Source organism: Culicoides brevitarsis, chromosome 2, assembly GCF_036172545.1.
Source record: "Culicoides brevitarsis isolate CSIRO-B50_1 chromosome 2, AGI_CSIRO_Cbre_v1, whole genome shotgun sequence".
Lineage (NCBI taxonomy): Eukaryota > Metazoa > Arthropoda > Insecta > Diptera > Ceratopogonidae > Culicoides > Culicoides brevitarsis.
In genome coordinates, this window is record NC_087086.1 from 10900853 (window position 1) to 10925390 (window position 24538).

The following is a 24538-nucleotide window of genomic DNA, read 5'->3' on the forward strand; positions in this document are numbered from 1 at the left end:
AAACTTATAAATAAAAAATTATAAATTAAACTTGGGATTAAGTTAAAAAAATATATTCACTTAATTGATTTAAAAACTGAAGTTTAGGAAAAAATTGAAATATGTCAAAAGTTAAATATTTTTTTCATTCTTTTTCAAATTTCGAGAAAATATTATTTTTTTTTTTGTAAAATTTAAAAATAAAATAAGACATAAAGTTTAGCCGCCCTACGATTTTTAATCAGAAATTTCGTACAGGCTGCAGCTTAAACAATCTGACTTATGACTTTAGCTTTAGTAAAAAAATAGATAACTTAATTTATCAAATTTTTTGAAAAAATTTTAAAAATAAATTTGATCATAATTTTTTAAAAAATGGACTTTTGACATATTTTAACAATTCAATTTTGAATTAGATATAAATAGGTATAAATGATTTTCCATAAAAAATTTTTTTAAAGTTTAAGGATTTAAAAAAAAAATATTTTGGAGAAGAAAATTCTTTAGTTATTTAATTATTTTTAATTATTTTAGAAGTATCGTTTTCAATAAAAATTTTTAAAAATATTAAATTTTGTGTAAAAAAAAAAATGAAAATAGACCAAAAAAAAATTCATAAAAAAATAAATAAAATAAAATAAAAAAACAATTTAAAAATAAATAAAAAAAACAAAATAAATAAAAATAAATTTCGATTTCGTTCGATGAAAAAAAAATTTGGAAAAAAATCATTGATGTCCATCGATGAGCAATCTTAAATGCACCCTATGTCAAAGGAATTTTTTTTTTTAGTTTCAATTTTTTGTCATTTTTGAGTTATAAAATAATTAAAAATGATAAATTATAGCCCTCTGACAAATTTTTATCCATTTGGAGCAGGAATGCGGTAAAAAATAAAAAAATAAAAGCCACAACGTCCCTCCTTCCACTATCAATTCAAAAATCCACATTGATACCCGAATGAAACCTCATCCTCTTCCAGTACCGCCGTATAACTTTCATTCAACTACTAAAAAAAAACTATGAATCAGTCGTTCTCGTACCCATACTCTCACACACACGCCACATATACGAACGTACTCGACAGCTGCTTTCGTGTGTGTAGTTGTGTTTTTAACGTATACACAGCAAGGGCAACAACGCGCAGAGAACGCAAAACTGTTAGAATATTCACAGACACAACAAATCCAACGCGAGCGACAGACGAAAGTTGTTATTTATTAACAAAAAAACGCGAAAGAAATCTTCGGTGTGTCGCGGCATTTTTTATTTTAAAATCATGAGCTAATTGTGTGCGTCCGAAAAATAATCATTTTTATCAATAACACTATCTTTCGTGCACGTTATCTATCAAATATTGCCAGATATCATTGAATAATAAGCCAAAAGTGCGATAATAACGATGATAAAAGTGTCAGTTTTGTGCTGAAAACGCGACAAAAAGCAAGAAAAATTGTGAATTTTAATAAAAAAATCAAATTTAACAAGACCCAAATACCAAGAAAGACGAAAAAAAATTTTTTTGTGAATCAAGAAGAAATTCCAAACAATCCTATCTCTCTGCGTGCGACTTGTGAGTCAACAACCGAAAATGATGTCATCACACAACGAAGTCGGAGTGCGCGATTTTGTGCTCTTGGACGAAGTTTCGATGCCGAAATTCATGGCAAACCTCAAGAAGCGGTAAGTGCATGTCAAGAAATGTCAGAAATTGCAGCAGCGCGTGAAATTCATTTTTTTGTTTGTTTGTTATTCGAATGTGCAGTCAATAAAAAAAATTCAGTCACAAGGTAATCAAATATCCCTTATAAATAATTATATTGCAACAAGTACTGCACAAGTGCTTTTGTGACGAAAATAAAAAAAAAAAATTCGTTGCGAGGTGCGGTTTTGACAAACAAACAATCACACACGACGATGACTTCATATTGAAATATTCCAAAAAAAATATTATTACTCGCGTAATTTCAAGTGTGTGACTCGCGTTTTAAGTTTTGACACAATTTTGAATGGCCCTGAATTCAACTTTAACATTCTTCAATTTGAATATCGCTCTTTTTTGTTCGTCGTCGTCGTGCACGATCGTTCACCGTTAGGTTAATTCAGGTGAAATGTCAAAAAAAAAAAAAAAAATTTGTGTGAGAAGAAAAAACCGGTCGATGAACTTTGTTACTGTTCTAGTTGTTCTCGATTTTTATCAGGTTCTGTTGTTTTCACGATGTTACTTCACGTTTTCCATCATTTGCAATTTAAAAAAAAAATAAATAAAAGAACAAAATTCATTGTAACAAAACCGGATTATCTTCCGGATTAAAAATGTAATTACTACAATGTTTTCTTCTGTTGTTTTGGTGCGTGGTAGAGTGCATTGCAGTTTGTGATGGTATGCACCGGAGTTGATTTAAATTATACAGTGAAAGTTTCTAATGGTTGGAGTTATTTCTGTATTTTTTTCTTCTTCTATATTTATGTTTATTACATTTTTTAAAAATATATTTCAGGCCGGTTCAAATTTATTTTAAAGTTTTTGTGTCAAAAGTTTTTTTTTAATAATAATTAATTTTTTTTATAAAATTTTTTTTTTTTTTTAAAATAAAATATTTGACCGATATTTTTTTATTAAATTTTTTAATATTTTTTATTAGAAAAAAACATTTTTTTATTAGAAAAAATTAAAATAAAATAAAATAAAATAAATTAAATTAAATTAATAAATTAAAATATATTAAAATTAAATTAAAATTAAAAAAAATATATAATTTAAAAAAAAAATAATTTTTAAATTATTAATTTTAAATTAATTTTTTTTAAATTTTTATTTATATTTTTTTATATTTCAATATTGCTGATTTTCAAATAAATGCAGAATATTAAATATAAAAAAATAATCATAAAAAATATTTGTTAAAAAATTTAATTAATTTAAAAAAAAATATATAAATTTATAACTTAAGGTATTTAAAAAAAAATAAGAAAGAGTATGAATTATTTGCAAAAATTGTTGAAAAATTAAAAAAAATTGTTTGAAAAATTATATAAAAAAAATACCTAAAAAATTGTTATTTTGATAAAATTTATTACTTTTATTTAATTTTTTTTAAATTTATTTTTAGTTTTTTTAATTAAATATTCTACATTTGAAATGAAGCATGGGACAAAAAATTAAAAAAAAAAAAATTGGAACGGCCTAACATAAAAATATAAAAAAATGTTTGAAAAACTTGTCATTCATTGATGATTCGTTGTTAGTGCATTTTTATTTTTTTTTCTATTTTCTGTCGTAAAACTGTGAGTCAAGTGCATTTTTTCGACATATTATGTGAATCAGTTGTTTTTTTCTGGGAATTCACGCGATGGTGAGATTATTGCAACGCTTTGCTTTGAAATGGTTTCTTCTATCTACAACAATCGAGGGAGTGGTTGATAAAGATTTATTCGTGGAAGTTGATAGGAAATGAAAAGTAAATAGCAAGAGGAAATAAATACTGACAGACAATGGAAGAAAAGGTGAAACTAATGGAATTTTATTTTTATTTATTTGCGGGGAATGGTGTTAAAATTGTTGTAATTTTCCGTTTTTGAACTCGTGCGTTGATTGATCAAGTTTTTGTTGAAAGAAAATGCGCTTCTTGTCATTATGAAAAATTTTTATTAAAATTAATTAAAATTAAAATTAAAATTAAATTTTAATTAAATTAATTTAATTTTAATTAAAATTAAAATTTTTACTTAAATTTTTCAAGGAATTTTTTTTAATGCTGAAGCTTTAAATTAATTAAACTTTTATTATTTTTTTTAATTTTTTATATTTTTTATTTAATTAAATTTTAACTAAAATATCAACTATTGGAAAAAAAAATAAAAATATATTTTTTCAGAAATTTTAAAGAATAAATATTTAAAAAAATCAAAAACTTAGAAAAAGATGAAAATAATTATATTTTAATATTTTTTTTTTATAAATTAAAAAAAATAATTTATTTTTAATAAAATAGGTAATCAAAGTTTAGAGTTTTTCAAGGAAATATCTAATTAAATAGTAATTAAATTTAAATTATTTTTTTTTTATTTTTAAAATATCAAAAGGTAATTTTTTTTTACATTTGTTCAGAAAATAAAGGGTCAAATTGATTCTTTTGAAACTTATCATTATCATCAAATACTTAAATTCGCTTTTTAGTATTATTTTTATTTTTTCACTTAAAATTTTAATACTATAAAAATTTAAAATCAAAATTTTTATTCGTTAATTCTCTAGATTATTAAAATATTAATTTTTAAAAATAAAATTGTAGGAAAAAATTTTAATATTCTTAACAAAAATAGATTTTTATTCATAAAATATAATTCAAGTCACACTTAATTTATTTTTTATCCTTAATACGCTTTCGTCAATCATTACTTCGATAACTTTTATTGAAAATTACTGTAAATGTGAGGAGTCAATACTAATCACAAACATTAATTTTCAATGGTTTCAATGATATAATGCTCAAGAGTGAGTAAATAACTGGTTTTCGATTATTTCGCATACGTTTCGTGCAAAACCGCAATACATTGTGTGTAAATTCATGAGAAATACGACTCTTTCTTCAACATAAAAATGTAACGGGGCTCCAAAAGCTACGCAATGAAGCCATCACCAAACTAAAATCGAATAAATTTCGAATAAAACATTTTTCAAGGATTGGTTTTTTTTATCAAGTTATCAACTTTATCATTGTTCAGATTGTAGAAAATGTGGGACAAAGTCGTAAAATGTCCAAGTCACTCTTGAAAACTGAATGGTTTGAAACTCAAACACGTCCTTTCAACAGAAAATAAATAAAATTCACAGGAAAATTATCTTTTCTTGTCATTTCCAGTTTTTTGCGTAACGACGTGTGACACATTTTCCGACTAACTTTTCCATTCATTCTGACTTGATTCAATTTGTAATTAATTGCTTTTGAGTCATATCCTATTTCAGAATGTCGTCATAGAAATTTATCCATGACATGCGTTCGAAACTAAGACAAAGTCAATAGAAGATGAGTCACCGGCATTGAGCTAAAAGCAATTTACACGAGCAAGCAATAATAATTGTAGAGTTTTGTAGGATGAGATCGATTCAGCATTGATGTAAATATAGGCAAATGATGAGAATGCTAAATGTGGGTTGTTTCAAGCTAAAACAACAAATTTATCACGATAAACAATAGACGTGGATTGTCGAAAGCGTTTAACTTCAGGCTATGACCAAAATATGTCAGACATCTCAATAATTTTCTACGAAGCTATTTTTTACACGCAATTGACGAGAAAAAAAATTTAAGTGTGTAAAAAAGATATCCTTGAACTTGATTTTTTGCATTGATGAGACTGAGAAAAATATAAAATTGAATTTTTTTTTGATTGGAAGACAAATTGCGAAACTTGAGATCAAAGAATTTTTTGATGTCTATGGAAAATTTATTTAAGTTCAGTCAATTTTTTGAGATTTGTTCTGATTTTCTTAGAATTCTTCACGAAAATTTGGCACGTAGGAGGTATATCATATTTTTTTTTTAAGTGAAAATCGATACCTTAGACTTGTTGTTAAATTTTTATTGTATTCATCTGAAAAAAAAATAAAATAAAACAAAAGTTAAAACGATAACGATTTTGATTGAAAAATGCGGAATTTGATCTTGAAACTCAAAAATTGTATCTTCATCGTTAAAATATATTCAGGAGTATCCATATGATAAAAAATTATTTTTTAGTGTTTTTTTTTATTTTATTTAAATTCAAATTATTGCATAAAAAATATTTTTTTTTATTATAGAAATTATAATTTTGTTTCATAAAAATTATAAATATTTTCATAAATAAAAAAAAAAATTTTTTTTTAAAAATTGCAATTTTTTAAATTTATTTTTGAAATATTTTTTTTTTAATTTTATTGAACGATTATTATTAAAAAAAATATTTTTTTTAAATATTTAAAATTAATAAAAAAATTAAATATAATTTTTTTTTTAAATAAGGCGAATAAATTTAATATTTTTATTTTTTGTCCCATAAAATTTTGGTTAATATTATTTTCAAATTTGAAAATAAAAAAAATATTAAAAAATGAAAAATTAAACAAAATCTCCCAAAGTAAAAATTTTTGAAAAAAAATATTTATAATTAATAATCTAACATCGTTATATTTTTTAAAAGATTTTGTTTCATGCCCTTTTCATAAGTTTATAATTCAATACCTAGGGCAATATAGAAAACGATAAAAAATGAATGCCTATTACCATGTTTTGGACTATTTCGTACTCTTTTCATATTTTTTTTAATTAAAAAAACTTTTGTTCGATGATTTTTTTTGTGATTATTTTTTTTTTTAAAATTTTTATATTTTTTTTTATTTTTCAAAAAATTAATTTTTTTTTTGATTTTAAAAAATTTTTAGAAAATAAATACTTACGGCCATAATTTTTTTTAAATTGTTATATGAAAAAAAATTAAAAAATTTTTTTTTTTTTAAAGTAAAAAATCTTTTGGAACAAAATATTTGAAATTAATTGAAAGCGGCTTAAATTTCCTGAAACTTATTAAATTGCTTATTTCATTACCTTTTAATATTATTGAAAAAAATATTTACAAAAAACTTTTTTAATTTTTTCTTTTCCATACAAACTTCAGACCTTTTTTACGAAGATGAAAAATTTTTTTAAAAAATATAGGTCAAAGAATCAAAAAAATTACTGAATATAAAGGATCTATAAAAAAAACAATCCATCAACAAAAAAAAAACAAAAAAATTTTTTTTTCATAGTTCATAGACCCAATTTCAATAAAAAAATTAATTAAAACATATTTTTTGAATACCCAAATAATATTTAATTTTAATTGCCATGAACATCTCATCAATCACTGACAATGTTGCAACTGCCTCATCAATTAATTCATCGAATTTTTTTTTCATAAATTCCCTTCAAAATGCGATTCTATGCAATTAAATGCGTTTCTTTTATCAAAAACAATAATTTTTTTCAAGAACGATAATTATTACCATTTTTTTTTTCATATCAACTTAACCACAAAACTGTTAATGTCTTTATTATTTATAAAAAGAGGTTGCGATAACAATCTAAGTTGTAAACGATTTGTTAAACGAAACGAACAGCTAATTAATACACGCATGCAAGATAGTTTTATTGCATAAGTTTTGAGTTAAGTGTTGATTCGTCATGATTGAGTAATATTGTTCCGTTCTGTGGAATGAGTGGGAGTTGAGTGATAAAAATAAAAATATTTTTTTTATAACATCACATTTCAGTTTTTATTTTATTTTGTTTGTCAATCACTTACAAGCTAACAGATTTATTTACAAACAAAACTGGAGAAAAGACAACTCTTAGGACTAGGAACGCACAAAAATTGCGATTATTTTGGGGATTTTTTGTTTTTTCTAAGAAAGAATCAAATAAGGTACGAAGGAAAGTAGAAATTTAATACCATCCATGACCTCCGCTTCCGGAAGATCCATAACTACTTGAAGCATATCCGCCACCAATGTCGCCACCGTGTCCGGATCCTCCTGAGCTGTAACCGCCAAAACTGTATCCCGTAGATCCTCCGTGTCCCCCGAGATCGCCTCCTCCGTGCGAATACCCGCCGCTAGATCCCGCTCCGGATGATCCGTAACTCGATCCGCCGTAAGAATGGCTGTCAGCTGCGGCATAGGATGTGTGCCCAATATCTCCGCCGCTTGATGATCCGCCGAATGAATGACCGCCATCTTGAAATTTAACAAAAATTTATAAAAATTTTAGATTTTTTGTTAAAAAAAAATTTTTTACCATATCCTCCGAAGCCACCGCCGCCGATGCTTCCGCCATGTCCGCCATGCCCATGATCGTAGGTGTATCCCAAGAATTCTTCCTTCACTTTGACAGGTACTTTGTGATGAATGTGCTTGTAGACGGTGTGTGTGTGATGATGATCTTTGATCAACAAAGGCACGTGAATAATCACTTTTTTGTGACCGCCGCCTCCGAGAGCAGCGACTGCAGCAAATACTGTGCACAAGACAGCAGTAGCGAGCTAAAAAAATGAAAAAAAAAATTAATAAAGAAGTTTTCAATTACAAGCTATTATGTGACTGTGACAGATGCGGACAAAAAAGCCTCGATACACTCGAATAACCGACAAATCGTACGGTAATGGAAAAAAAATGAATAGTGAAGGTGAAATGACAAGTGCATAGACACCGGACCGTTTTAAAGCCATCGCCCTTTCATAATGATATGATATGGATACGACTTGAATTTCCGCTTTTTGTGACGCATTTTTGTCGAAAATCACGTGTTTTTTATGTTAAGTAATTTTTTTTACAAGTTGTTTGAAATTTGGCGCAACTAATAGAAATTTTCTGTTAAAAAATTACGTAAAAAAATTTAAAAAATTTTTTTTTATCTTTTTCAAGGATATCTTATAGAAAAAAAATCTTTTCCGGAAAATTCCATAAAAAACAAGATTTCTTGATAAAAATCTTTTTTTTTGTACGTCACTTCACAGTATTTTTTTTATTTATTTATTTTTCGGGACAAACATTTATTTTTTTATAAATAAATAATTCACTTAATATCCGTTTTTTTTGTTCCTTTTCTTATTTATTTATTTTTTTGCTGATAAGATCCTTTTTTCACTTGAATTAATTTATTTGTTTCTTTTGTGTCTAAAAATAAATTTCCTTTTTTTGTCACTTTTTTTAATTTTTTTTTTGAATTATTTATATTTTCTATAAATAAATAACGTACCACAATTCTGTATCCCATATTAATTAAAAAGAACGAAAAATTTGTTTTGGCTTTTTTTAAGGTTTCGGAATTGCCTTTTTGATGTGAATCCAGCAAGCTTTGTTCAATTAATGATACCTTTTGCCAAACTTTCGTTCGTTTTTATAGTCAGTGTGGAGTTTCTTTGACTACCTTTTGATTAACTGAATTGAACCATTTTTTTTCCTCATGCACAATATTATGACTGTCTTTCTTTCATTTTTTTTTTGTATGTTGTCGTCGTCTTTCGTACGAGAGAGCAAAGTGAGGTAATTGTAAATATTATTGTTTTTAGCTATCTCGGTGTGTACATGCATGGATGACGATTGAATGCAGAAAATTGCCAAATTTTGCACGAAAATTGGGTGTTACCTGCGGGTGGTTGGAGAAAAAAAATAAAATAAATAAAAGAAAAAAATAGAAAATAAATTTAAAAAAATAAAAAATTTAAATTAAATAAAATTAAAAATATTTAAATAAATATTATTTAATTTTTTTTTAAATAATTTTTTTATAAAAAAAATAAAAATTAAATTTATATAAAATAAATAAATAAAAATAAAATAAATTAAATAAAATAAAAAATAATTAAATAAATATTATTTATTTTTTTTTTAATTTAAATTAAAAAATTTATTTTAATCTTTAAATTTTATTTAAAATAATTTTTTTTTATTTGATAAAAATAAAAATAAAATAAAATCCTTGAAGACTTTCTTGACAAAAAAAAGGAAAATTAAATAAAAAATATGAATGAAAATTTAAATAAAAAAATTAATATTAATAAACAAAATCCTTGAAAATTTTTTTATGACGAAAAATAATAAGAAAAAATTTATTAGAATAAATTAATAAAAATTAAATCAATCAATTGTTGAATTTTTGACATAAAAAAAAACGTCAGAAAAAATTTCATTAATAAAAAAAAAAAAAAATAAACAAGAAAATCTTGGAATCCGTAGTGAAGCCATCCATCTAAAATAAAACAAAAACAAAAAATTGCAAGAAAATTGCGATTACATAAGAAAATTGTCAAAAACAGCAACCGCAAATCGTAACACATAACATAGATTAAGAGAATGTACAAACGATTAATTGTTGATGATTGTTCGGCAATTCAATTTACTATCACCTCGCTGCCTCTCAACAACAATATCAACGAAAATTGGCCAGCTACCAACATCTGGAGATTGTAATTTTTTGCAAACACAAAAAAAAATGTTTTACCGGTTATTCGGTTTTAACTCTTACGAGACTTTGTGGAGGAAGGAAGGGAAGCGCGTGACGTTAAAATTTGTTTTCCTTTGTTATTTGAAGAAACGCATTCATATGTAAATTTTAAATGAATTATTTTAAATGTAAATTTCTTTTTAGACAAAATTCTTGTGGAAAAAGTAAATTTAATATCTTTGAAAAATTTAACATTCCAAGAAATTATTGATGAGCATGTGCCAAGAGTCTTAGACGAATTTCAGCGGAATTGTTTGTTTTTGTCAGAATTAGAATAAGTGTCAAAAAGGATGAAATATTGTTATATGTTTTTATGATAGATATTAAAAAAAGGTTTATTTATTGCAAGAAACATTCTAGAATTTTTTGATAAAATATGGAAAAATCCAACAAAAAATGTTCTGGAAAAATATTTGCCTATATACCTTTTATTTATACATGCGTAAGATTTTTCCCAGACTCTATCGATATTTCGAAAATTTTGCAAAATATTTCATGTTTATTTTATTATGAAGCATAAGCAAAATTTAGAAAGAAAATTTAATAATAAAAAATTAAAAAATATAAAAAAATCGTAAGAAATTTAAAATAAAAATAAATTTGAATAAAAATACAATAAATTAATTTTAAAATTTTATTAAATTTTTAAATTAATTTTATTTTTAAATTCAATTTTAAATTTAAACTTAATTTTTTAATTAAAAATAATTAAAATTCTAAATTTTTTTTAAATTTTTATTAAAAACTAAATTTAATTTAATTACTTAAATATTTTAAAAAAAATTAAAAAAATATTGAAAAAAATTAATAAAAAATAAAAAAAATTAATTTTAAAAATTTAATTAAAAATTTTAAATTAAATTTTTTTTAAATTAAATTAAAATTAAAAATTTTTTTAAATAAAAATAAAGTTAATTTTTAATTTTATTTAATTAAAAACTAAATTTAATTTAATTTTTAATTCAAAAATAATTTAAAAAGTAAAATTTAAATTAAAATTAAAAAAAAAATTTAAAAAAAAAAAATTAAAAAAAAAATCAATTCTTTTTATTTTTTTTAAATTAAAAACGACGAATTTCCAGCTTAAAGTATTTCCTCACTCCGCCTTAAAGCCTTGTCCAAGTAATTATAACAAAAAAAATGCCAATCTCTTATGTTATGTTATGATTACATACACCAAATATTTGTTATGTCAATTGTGAAAGGATTGCATTTTTTTTACTCTCTTAATTATCGTTTCTTCCCTTTTTTCGCTCTCTCGCATAAATTTCCTCATACTCCAAGGTCGCTGCTACTTTTTCGTTCAGGTAAACATGCAAACATGTCATTTACTGATAAATTCTTTCACCGCACTTGCCTCGAGATGCGACAAAAAATCATCTGCGTGCGTCGTCTTATTTACTTTCAATTTCAATAAATGATAAAAATTATTTTCTTCTGTTATTGAAATGTTATTTAAATACAATAATTATGCAATTATTTACAGACAACAGCAACAAAAAAAAACTATTCGGAAAGTACCTTCGCTTCCCTTCCCTCTTTCGCCCGTTGACCAATGCTGCGTTGCTTACCCATGTTGCTCCAATTATTGCGCAACAATGTGAAGGTACATGCCGGTAAATGCATAGACGTTACTTAATATTTAATAACTGAAAATAATAAAAACAAAATGAGATTAAGTGTGTTGTACATAAAAACAGAGAAAAAAGTTTAAAGAAAGGTTGCACATTCTACCTACATTCGCGTGCTGCGTATAAAACCGAAAAAAAATGTGTTATGAAGACATTGACCGAGGTTATGTTCGTTCGTACAGAAGTTGTTGATATTTTTGCGAACGGCAAGTAAATAATAATTGGCTGGCAGGGGGAAGATTGTTTGACGTCAGAAATTGGTGCGGAAATAATGAGAAGATTTGATCGATTTAATTGTAATTACTTAGCGATAGTTTTTTGCGGGCCCTACGGTTTTAAAAGGAGTGAAATTAACACTTGAAGGAAATAATTCAAACTTCATATTTTTAAAAAGAAATTAGTTGAAACCTCTTAAAAGTAAATTTAAGGCACCCTCTGGTTGAAAACGGGTCAAATTGATCCTTTGAGATATCAAAATGACCCCTTAGGAGGTCCCTTAAGTGACCTTAACAACCTTTATTTGACCCCTAAAGTGAATTTTCTGATTTCTTAAGGAATTAACCTGATTCCCTTTCGAGCTTGTCTGCAGATTGTCTGCTAAAAATCGATCCCTTCAAGAGGTCAATTTGATCCCTTAAGAGGTCTTAAAGCTTAAGTCTTAAGGGATCAAATTGACCTCTGAAGGGATCAAAATGAACCCCTTGAAGGTTCTGTATAACTGGAGACTAACTCATAAGGGAATCAGGTTGATTTCTTAAGAGATCAGAAATTTACTTAAGGGGTCAATGTGACTTTCTGAGGGGTCAATATAACCTCCTAAGGGGTCAATATGACCTACTTAGGGGTCAATATGACCTCCTAAGGGGTCAATATGACCTCCTAAGGGGTCAATATGACCTCCTAAGGGGTTAATATGACCTCCTAAGGGGTCAATATGATCTCCTAAGGGGTCAATGTGATTCCTCAAATAATCAATTTGACCCGTTTTACGCCTGCAGGTCGTTAATGGAAACCCTTAAAAGAATAATTGAACCACTTTTGCCATTGTTTATCTCCTATGAACCCATTTAAAAGGTTATTTTGATCCATTCTTGATCAAAATTTGACCCCTTTGATCCCTTTTAAGCTTCAAAGAAATAAAAGGGATCAAATTAATCTCCTTAATGGGTCCATAGGAGATAATTTACTTCAAAAGCGGTTCAAATAATATCTTAAGGGTTTCTTTTAACGCCTTAAGCTAACCTTCAAAGGGCTTCGATCAACTTCTTTTTAAATTTTAATTCCTTCAAAGGGTTAAATTCACCCCTTTTAAATCCGCAGGGTGACAAAATTTATATTGAACATCGCATCGTGATTAACGTTCCTTTCACACTTTTGTGTCGAGTGATAAAATTAAGACGGAAAAACGAATTATGAAATGGAATCGCAGCTTGAAGCAATAAATCTTAAAAGTATCGTTAAGCCGTCTCAGCTGGTCTTAGGAAGAGATATTTTTATTTTGAGGTTTTCATGGATTATCTTCCATTGAAAATTTTGTTGTTTTTCTCACACGTTTTTCAGATTTCCCAAAAAGATTCATTTTTTTAAATTTTTGGTTATATAAAGACATAAATTTTCATTTCGTCAAGTTTTAGTGAGCAAACAAACAAATCAGTAAAGAAATAAAAAAATTTTACGTTACATTTTTATTGGCGTCATTAACAGCTGTAGCCATTTGATGTCTGCGATTTTAATTTAATCAAGTGCTTTAAATCAATTTGAATGAAAATTCTTGCTGCTTGACATGGCTTGAACTGAAAGGAATTATATAATTCATGAGAAAACAAAAAAAAAAAGTAAAATAAAGTGAACAAAAAGATAAAATTACTTTGATGTAACACACGAGTGGGCAATCACGTTTACAATGTAGTACCACGAAAAAAGTTGGAAAGAGATTAACACCCATAATGTTTTGATCTAATTTCGGCAGGTAGAGCGCCATCCATTAAGTGAACCGTAAAAACAAACTTTTAAAACTTTTCCTCTTTAGTAGCAAAAAAAAAAAATTAAAACTTGTCTTAATAATTGAATTGAATTGAAAATTGAATCGCCTCTACTTTGATGAATATATCAAAAATTCATTCAAAACAAGTCAAGCACGCGGTGATTATTTCATCAAATTGATTTTTTTTTGTGGCTTGAGATTTAATAAAATTTACAAACAAAAAGGTTGCCTTAATGTTAGGTTGTAAAATTTGTTCACTTGAGTAATTTTGAGAGTGAAGATACGAAAAATGATTAAAAAATAATTTAATTTTGCAATTTTGTTGAACCTTAACGACAAAAAAAGAAAGAAACAAAATAGCAACCTGGTTTATTTATTTTTTTTTGGTTTGAAAAATTTTGTTGAGTTAATTAAAAGAAAAAAAGAGAAGTTCACACATAAAATTAATTTTTAATCATGTCATATGTGAGTTGTGAAAAATTTTACGACATTAGTGCATCTATAATTATTTTTTTTTATTTAATATAAAATTAGCTAAATTATTTATAACAAGAAAAAGTGGGTGAAAAAATTTGCAATGGTAGATTAACATGAGCGCTTTTATAAAAATTTTATGTTTAATTTTAAAATTTAAAAAAATAAACTTTATAAAAATTAATTTCATAAATTTAATTTTTTTTTTAAATTTTTTTAGTTTTTACCAAATTTTTATTTTTTATCTTGTAAATAAATAAAATTAATTATTTAGAAAAATATTTTTTTATTCTACTAATTTTTTAAAAATATTTTTATATTTTTTTTTAATTGTTTTTTAATTTTTTGATCTTAATGGAATTTTATTTTTCGATATTTTTATCGTTTTTAATCAAATGGTAGCAAAAATGTCAAAAGTTTTCTTTATTTAAATAATTATTTTTCATTTTTTCCCTTAATTTCTTTCGAAAAATTCAAAAAATTAAAATCTTAATTTAAAATTTTAAATTAAGTTTTAATTAATTTAAATTAAATTAAATTAAAAAATTAAAATTTAATTTTAAATTGAAAAAATTAATTAAAAAATTTAATTAAAAAAATTTTAATTAAAAAAATTAATTAATTAAATTTAATTAAACCTAATTTTTTTATAATTTTATTAAAAAAATATCCTGAAAACAAGTTTAATTTTTTATTTAATTAAAGAATAACAATAAATTAAAAAAAAAATAAAATAATTTTTTCAACACTTTTATTTTGTCATTTAAAAATATTTAATCTAAAATTAAAGAAATTTCCAAGAAAATTGTAAACGGGCAAAAGATCGCAAAAAAAAGTTATTTTTAGAATCGTTTATTCTTATATTGTGGGTATTTTATCCTTTTTTTTTTTACCGAAAGTCAACTAGTACGACGATACTTCATGGAAAAATGTCTCGCATAAATAAAATTATAAACTTACCTTTTTTTTACGAAAATTAAATTTTATGCTAAATTAGTATCTTCAAGTTAGGTTTGAGGATGCATCACCACAGTCCGAAGACCTATTGTGATCGTTTCATGCCAAATTGGTCAAGTTATTGAAATCTTTAAGACTCAATTTGCAAAAAAAAAATATTTTTAATTAACGAGTTGCCGTGAATTGGGTTTAAAATAAATTTGCTGGAAAAAAATATTATTAAAATTGGATTAAAATTTGCTTTTATCAAGCACCGACAGACTTCCAACTCATAAAATCAGCAAATTTTTTTTCTCACTCCAAAACTTTTCACACCATGATTCCTATCAATCTGCACAAAAACTGGAGTGTAACAGTGCCATTAAAATTTTCAACAATTTTTTTGTTGTTCACATATCTTTTTTTTTTTTTGCTTATCGGAACACACACATTTCTCATGTAATAACTCCAATAAACGTGTTTAACACACATTTTTTTTTTGTTCATTGTTTGATTAATATTATGTCTTTTATTTTTCTTGTTGATTCCCAAGCAAAAGGTGATGAAATAAAAAATTAATTGAAGTCCAAAAGGCGTTACTAATGTGAATAAAAAAAAAAAAAATGTGTTTCTTAGACGATGTTTGAAAAATTCGAAAGATACAAACAATGGATAATGAAGGGCACGTGTATTTGATTTTTTTTTATTAATAAATTTCCTCGAAATTGAATCAATAATTGTCTGAAAAGAAAAATTGTTCATTAAAGATACAAAAAAGAATACTTACCAATTTTTTCTTTTTTTTTTTCAGTTACCAAGCCAGCCGAATTTACACATATATCGGCGAAGTATGTGTCTCAATGAATCCATATTGCAATCAAAACATCTACGGGCCCGACAATGTTGACAAATACAAAGGTAAATATTTGAACATAAAAAAAATCATCTTCCAGCAATGAAAAATTCATTCTTTATTAATAGGCCGCGAACTTTTCGAGAATCCTCCGCACATTTTCGCCATTGCCGATGCTGCTTACCGTGTCTTGAAGCAACGGAATCACGACACGTGCATAATGATTTCGGGTGAATCGGGTGCCGGCAAAACGGAAGCATCGAAAATTATCATGAAATACATTGCGGCGGTTACGAATCAAGGCAAGGCGAATGATATTGAAAGGTGAGTGACTTTTAGTGTTTCTTTAAGCTGTTTTTAATGATGAAAATTTGTTTTTTCTCATTGGGGATAGAGTGAAGAACGTACTTATTCAAAGTAATGCCGTGCTCGAGTGTTTTGGCAACTCCAAGACAAATAGAAACGATAATTCCAGTCGTTTTGGCAAATATATGGATATCGAGTTTGATTACAAGGGAGATCCCGTTGGAGGTGTCATCACAAATTACTTGCTTGAGAAGTCACGTGTGGTTCAGCAACAAGCAGGGGAACGGAATTTTCACAGTTTTTATCAAGTGAGTAGCTGAAATTTTAATTTTAAGACGAATTTTCTGATTTTCTCTAAAAAATTGCAATTTTTTGATTGAAAAATTAAAAAAAAAAAAAATTTCATTGAAATTGTATAAAAATACGAAAACTTGCTTACGACGTCAACAATTGAAATTTAGATGAAAAGTTTTTTTTGAGTCGCTTACCAAAATTATTATTTTTTTTTTCAAAAATTTCTGTGTCTGGAAAATTTAAGTTATAATTTAATAAAAAAAATAAAAACGTTTAAAAAATTCACTCAAAAAAACTAAAAAATAATATTTTAATAAAATAAAATAAAATAAAAAAAAATTAAATTAAATTAAATTAAATTAAATTAATTAAATAAAAAATTAAATATTTTTTTAATTTTCATTCAAAAATATTAAAATATTTAAAAAAAAAATAAATTTAAAATATTTTGCTTACATTGAATTAATGTTTGTTTATTTTTTTAATTTGACAAAAAAATTAGAAAAAAAAATTTCAAAAATATAAATCCAATAAGTTTTTTCATATAATTTCAGTTTTAAAATTTTTTTTGAAAGAAATTTTATTTAAATATACATATAATTTTAATGAAAAATATTTTTTTAATTTTTATTTTTTTTTAATTTAAATTTTTTATGTTTTATATTTTATTTTTTTTTAAATTTTTATTTTTTTAATTCACAAAATTTTCCTTTTTTTATTTAAAATATATTTTTCTCAAAAAAAAAAAAAAAAAAAAAAAAAAAAAAATGAAAAAAATATAAAAAATAATAATTTTAAAATTTTAATAATTTAATTAAATATTTATATATTTTTTTTAAGAATTTTAAATAAATAAATAAAAATTTTAAATTTATTCTCCTGAAGCCTAAAATTTTTTAAAAAAACTTATTTTTTTTAGTTACTTCGTGGCTCAGCAGATGCCGATCTCCGTTCGTACAACTTGACGCGTGACGTCAATAATTACCATTACACGAATCAAGGAGCCACAGACACGTTAACGGAAAAATCGGATTACAAAGCGACATCAAATGCGCTCAAAACGCTCGGATTCTCGCCGGAAGAGCTCCAAACTGTGTGGAAAATTACCGCTGCCGTCCTGCATCTCGGCAACATCACCTTCAAATCGGATGACGACAATGTACTTATTGACAACAAAACGTCCCTTTCGCACACTGCCAAGTTGCTCAATGTGACACAAGACCAACTTACAAACGCTTTGACGCATCGCACGATCGCCGCGTATGGCGACATCATGAAAAAAGGTCACAACATCGAACAGGCGGAACATGGACGAGACGCCCTCGCAAAAGCCATTTACGATCGGTTGTTCACGTGGATCATTCAGCGCATCAATAAGGCGATTTTGGTGCCGGGCACGGAAATTCAGAAGCGCTTCAACAAAGTCATTGGCGTCTTGGATATTTATGGCTTTGAGATTTTCGACACAAACAGCTTCGAACAGTTTTGCATCAATTATTGCAATGAAAAGTTGCAACAGTTGTTCATTGGTGAGTGAAATTTTTTTTAAAAGCATTTCAATTAAAAAATTAATATTTTTTTTTTGTAGAATTGGTTTTGAAACAAGAGCAAGAGGAGTACAACCGTGAAGGCATCGCATGGACCAACATTGAGTATTTTAACAATCAGATAATTTGTGACTTGGTCGAGCAACAGCACAAGGGAATCATCTCGATCATGGATGAGGCATGTTTGAATGTCGGAAAAATTACGGATGAGACGTTGTTGGAGGCGATGGACAAGAAATTGATGCACCACAAGCACTTTTCCAGTCGTCAATTGAAGCCGATGGACAAGGAATTGCGACACAAAGTTGATTTCCGGATCACGTAAGTTTCGATTTTTGAAGTCTAAACTCATTAATTTTTGAATTTTTTTAAATTAAGGCAAAATTAAGTTAAATATTAAACTTAATTTGGACCGCTTAAACTTTTGTTTAAATTTTTTGACGTTAAAATTTAAAATTCAAAAAATAAATAAAAATTATATCATAAATTACCATTAGGTATTTTTCTTACTTTTACAAATATTTAAAATTATTTTAAAAATATTTTTGAACAATTTTTTTAGAATTTGTTTAAGCTAAGAAAATTATTTTTAATATTTTTAAAAAAATTTTATGATTTTTTTTTAATTTTTTCACTTGAAATGTTCTGAATTCATCGAAAATTCAGTTTAAAATTACAAAATACAAAAAAAAAATTTTTTTTTATTTTATTTTTTTGAATTTTATTTCAAATAGTTTTTTTTATATTTTTTTCTTTTAAATCTTCTAATTTTTTTATTTTTTGAATTAAAATTTAAATAAAATATTTAAAAATAAATAAAAAAAAATTAAAAACAAAAGAAAAAGTTCAGTAAATTATGATGAAAAATTTACAAATAACTCAGTAAAATCCGTTCAATTCTTTTTTTTAAATTTAAAAAAAAAATATTTTAAAAATTATTTCAAAACTTTTTTTTGCTTCCTTTTTAAAATTTAAATATTATTTTATTTAAATTTTTCATTTATTTTAAAACTTAAGATTAATTCAAAAGCCTTTTAAGTCAAATAATTCTCTTATACTCATTTTTTTTTTTGATTTTTAGACATTACGCTGGCGACGTGATCTACTCCATTCACGGTTTCATCGAGAAAAATCGCGATCAACTTTACCAAGACTTCAAACGTCTCCTGTTCAATTCCAGTAACAAAATTTTGAGTGAAATGTGGCCTGAAGGTGCTCAAGACATCAGCAAGACAACGAAGAGACCCTTGACAGCAGGAACAATGTTCCAACGATCGATGTCTGATTTGGTAGCAACTTTGTTAAAGAAAGGTAAATTTCATTTTTTTAAAAAAAATTATAAAGTTTTACGTTTTTTGTTCTTTTAGAACCCTTCTACGTTCGTTGCATCAAACCCAATGACATCAAAAGTCCCTCAATTTTCGACGAGACGCGTGTCGAGCATCAAGTTCGCTACTTGGGACTTCTGGAGAACGTTCGGGTTCGTCGCGCGGGTTTCTGTTACCGCCAAAAGTACGACAAATTTTTGCTGCGTTACAAAATGGTGTCGGTTTACACGTGGCCCAATTTCCGCAAAGGCGACGATCGTGAAGGAGTTCGTGTTTTGCTGACCGAGAAGCAACTTGTGAACGACGTGCAGTTTGGACACACGAAAATCTTCTTGCGATCACCGAAAACGCTCTTTGCCCTTGAAAAAATGCGAAACGACATGATTCCGGGCATCGTTGTGATCCTCCAGAAGCAAGTTCGGGGCTTCCTGGCACGCCAAAAGTACAAAAAGATGAAAGCGGCGCTACTTATTATGCGGTACTATCGAAGTTACAAGTTGCGAAGTTATGTGCAGTACTTGGCAGACAGTTTCCGACGTGCCAAGCAGATGCGCGATTATGGCAAGAGCATTCAATGGCCTACAGCGCCTCTTGCGGGACGTTATGGCGAGCAACAATTGCGGATGTTGTTCTCGCGTTGGCGTGCAGCGATGATTTTGAGGAAATATCCGCGTTCGGAATGGCCTCAACTGCGTTTGCAAATCATCACGGCTGATGCGCTCAAACGACGTCGTCCTTATTGGGGGCAAGAACGGAAATGGACCGGGAATTATTTGTCAAATACGCACGAAAATTCAAATTACAACTCGTACAACACGAGCGTCAATAATTTACGGAACGCAAATGCATTTAAACTTGTCTTCTTTTCGTCTTTTGTGAAGAAGTTCAATCATCAAAATAAAACGGCGGATCGCGCAATTATCCTCACAGAAACGGGCATTTACAAATTGGATGGCGCCAAAAATAAATTCAAAAATATGAAGAGATCCGTTAGTATTAAAGAGGTAAGTTTTTATCTGAAATTCATTAAAAAAAATCAGTACTGCAAAAATTATTAAGTTAAAATTATTTGACTTAAGACTTAAGCTTACGTCGAAGTAACTTAAGTTTGACTTAAGTCAAATTAAATGACTAAATTCACAAAATTTTTTAAAAAAATATTTTAAAAAATATACTTTTTTAAAAAAATTGAGTTGAAAATCCAAAAAAAAAATTCTTAAGTTGACTTAATGTATTAACTTAAGCTTAAGAAATAATTATTGGATTTTCGAGTCGATTTTTAAAACAAATATGAATTTTTTGAACTGTGAATTAATTTTACTTAAGTCAAGCGTAAGCCATAAGTCAAATAATTTTTACAGAAAATATGAAAAAATATTTGACTTATGACTTAAGATTTTTTAAGATCAACTTAAGGTTAACTTAATTCAAATTAATTGACTTAATTCATTTTTTTTTTGAATTGCAAATTTTTTTTAAAAAATGATATTTGTTTCAAAAATTTAGTCTAAAATAAAAAAAAAACATTTCTTAAGTGTAAGTTAAAGTTTCTTAAGTTAATATATTAAGTCAACATACACTTTTGTATATTTCACTCGATTTTTGAAACAAATATAATTTTTTGATTTTTTTTTAATTTTATGAATTAAGTCTGGATTGAATCAATTTATTTGACTTAAGTTAAGCTTAAGTCACAAGTCGAATAAATGTAAATTTCGACTTAATAAATTTTGTAGCAAAAAATCATTTTTTAGCTTAAGCTAAAGTCAAAATAATTTTTTGAGGTTAACTTAAGTTAAAATTTGAATCAAATTAATTTTTTAAGCTTAACTTTAAGTCATATTTCAAATATAATTTTTTAAAAAAATCACTTTTAACTCATTTTCTCCTGCAGTTAACAGCCATCAGTGTCTCTCCGGGTCGCGATCAACTAATGGTTTTCCACGCTGCCACCAACAACGACCTCGTTATCGCTCTCACGGGCGAAAATCAGCCGCTCAAGGAAGACCGCGTCGGCGAATTTATCGCACATGTATGCAAAAAGTACATGGATTTGTGTGATCGTGAGCTACCGGTTCACGTCAGTACCTCAATTACCTGCCATCTCGGCAAGAAAGCACGTACCATCAGTATTGAAGGAGTTGCGGGATGCGAACAGCCTGCCTTTAAGCATGCTGGCTCCGTGATTGTCTATGAAGTGCCAGCATCATATTGTTGTTAAAATGATGAAACGTTGATTTGTGGAAACAAAAAATTTTTTATTGAGAAACAACGAAAAATATATTTGCAATATTTTGACCATATTTAATATTTATGAAAAACAAAATTTACAGGAATAAACAGTATTTTCCTACAAAAAAAAATTACGAACAAGCATTTAAACAAAATTTTGAACACAAAAACTGCGAAAAAATGCATTTGTGCCATTTTATGTCAATTTTGAACAAAAAAAATCCTTAAAAACCATTTTAAATGATGAGATAGATTGTTAAGTATAAGTGCTTAATGTGATAAAAATCGATGTCAACAATGAACAATAGAGTGTAGAAAAACGCTGAACAATTTTTTGTATTGAATAATAAATATTTTGCCTTAAATGTCAAACTGCAGTTACTTTTTAGTTTTTAAACAAATAATTATGTACAAGAAAAATATTTTTAATAAACGTCTAAATATTTTTATAAACTTTAAATTTGACTTTTTTTTAATGAAAAAAAAAAATTTTTTTTTGAGTGGTTTTTATTTCTTAATCTAGGGGTTTTTAAGTTTTTAACCATTTAATTATTAAAGCAATTATTCAAATTTAACGTATTTTTAAAATATTTTTATACCTAAAATATATTTTTATTTTATTTTAATTTTTTTTAAATTTAAATTTATTATTTTTTTCGTATTTTTGGTAAAAAAAAAAATTAAATTTTAAATAAAATTTTTTTAGAAAAAATTAAATCTGAATAAATACCTAATAATTAATTGTTTTCAATAATTTTAATTTTTATATTATAATTTTATAATTGTTTTTTATAATTTGTTTTTTATAATTGTTTTCAACATTAAAATGACCATAAAAATTAAATCAAAATTACATTTAAAATAATAAATTTTTAATATTTTATTAAAAATTTTAAATTTATTTAAACTTTAAAAAAAAATTTATTTTTTTGTTTAAAAAATATCGATCATTTAAAAAATTAATTACTTAGAAATGTTTCAAACTCAAAGAGCTTTTTGTATTATTTCCTTGTTCGCATAACTTTGATTCTATCCTCACAAAGTGCTCCAATCGATTTATATTAATATCAAAGCTTTAAATTTACTCACCTGAAAATTACATTTTAATTAAATGTGAAGAAATATTCTTCATAATATCATGAGAACGAATTGATTAAATCTTAATAAATAAACAATTTATGGTCCATCTAGTTCAAATCTAAAGTTATTGATAATCTGCAGAACTCGTAATTAAATTTCTCTTTCAAATGATTGAACTTGTAGACATCATTAAATGTCTAATTTAACTAAAAGTTATTGAAATAACAATCCAATAAATCTTCTTTGACATATTATGTTTTCTTCGAAATTTGGTGATTTGGATGATTCGTCTTGAATTTGCAAAATTAATTTGTCAGTTGAGAACTCTTAGATAATAGGTATGTTCAAGGTTATCAATTTTGTGGATAACCTAAATTTATTTCTTAGTTCCTGTTGTTGTTGTTTTGAATCTTCTATTGTTTTCTCTTCTAAATTTGTCTCATCTTGTCCATTTTTTTAAGCTCCTTGTTAAAATTTCCTTTTATAGCTCAATCTCTTGATTATTTTGATTATTTTAAGAATAAATTTTTAATTATTATTATTATTTTTTTTTTAAATTTTTTTTTTTAAGAAAAATTTTTTTAAAAATTTAATGACGTTCTAAACGAATTTAAAATTCTACTATTATGTAAAACTTTTAAATTTTTAACAAAATTTCGAAATTTTTCAATATTTTTAACAAATTTTTTGAGAATGAATGATTTTAGTGAATTTTTATTAATTAATTCCCTTTAATTAATTTAATTTAATTAATTTCTTTAATTAATTCCCTTTAATTAATGTCATTTATTGTAGAAATTTAAGTCCTGGTTGAATAAAAATATTGTATTGTATTGTATGATTTGAAATATTTATTGAATTAAACAATTTATTTAATATTTTAATTAAATGAAATTATTTTTAGTTTATTAAATTTATTAATTAATTATTTTAAATTAATTAATGTTAAAAAATTATTTTGATTTAATTATTTATTTTTTTAACTTTTAAAATTTGAAAAATTATTTAAAAATGTAAAAATAAATTATTTTAAGATTTTTTTAAAAGCCAATCCAAGCAATTTTTTTTTTCTTTTAAAATATTTTTACAAAAATCAAAGTAAATTTTCTTCAGTAATGAATTAAGTTCAATATATTTTTTTTTTGCTTTTTCAACATTTTATTTTAAAATTTTTCTTAAGAAAAACTTGACCCAAAAAAAAAATATTTTTTCTTAAATCTTACCAAGAATCGCTCAAATCTTGTTATTTTGATTTCAAAACCAGATTATTTCACTTCTTGAAATTCCCTTTAGCGCATCGTGGCATTTAACGAATTCATGGGAAAATCCAAAGAAATCAAAATTTTTATCGATACTTGTTGCTCGAGGCAAAAAAAAACTCACCCTCCCTACAACCACGAGTGAATTTTGTTGATTTTGCTTTTATTCTCCATTCATCCTTCGTAAACACGAATCAATACGTCTTTTGTCTCTCTTGCGTTCGTAAATGTATTCAACACTTATCATCGGTCCGCATTCCGAACACTCAAAAAATTAGCTTCATTACTTGTGATTGTGTGGAATGCTGTGAGAGCGATTTATTTAGCAAGTGGAGTAAATTAGTGCGGAACATTTGCTTGATTTTAACGCAAAACGCCGTAAAATTCGTCGAGTGGCACGACAACCTGTCTACTGAAATACTCAAGTGCCATTGTTCTCTCGCATGCATGGAGTCGTCATTTGGGGTGGGTGAGTTACTATGTTGTGCATGCCTGTTGCTTGTCGTACATAAAAAAAATCTCAGTTTTACGCACGAACACAACGAAACGGATTCCGGGAACGAATCATATAAAACTCGTGCAATTGTATCTTTTCGGTTTCAGTTTG

The 24538-nt window shown here is 25.9% G+C and overlaps 1 protein-coding gene across 1 annotated transcript; it reads left to right on the plus strand.

Annotated features, from left to right (window-relative positions):
* Positions 1-1178: 1178 nt before the first annotated feature.
* On the plus strand, positions 1179-21723 carry LOC134831761 (unconventional myosin ID). The gene is made up of 9 exons (XM_063845572.1): positions 1179-1662; positions 15844-15950; positions 16014-16209; positions 16280-16499; positions 17405-18014; positions 18074-18353; positions 19114-19343; positions 19400-20364; positions 21255-21723. The coding sequence occupies exons 1-9, from the start codon at positions 1571-1573 to the stop codon at positions 21579-21581; spliced, it is 3027 nt and encodes a 1008-aa protein (XP_063701642.1). The 5' UTR covers positions 1179-1570; the 3' UTR covers positions 21582-21723.
* Positions 21724-24538: the final 2815 nt, after the last annotated feature.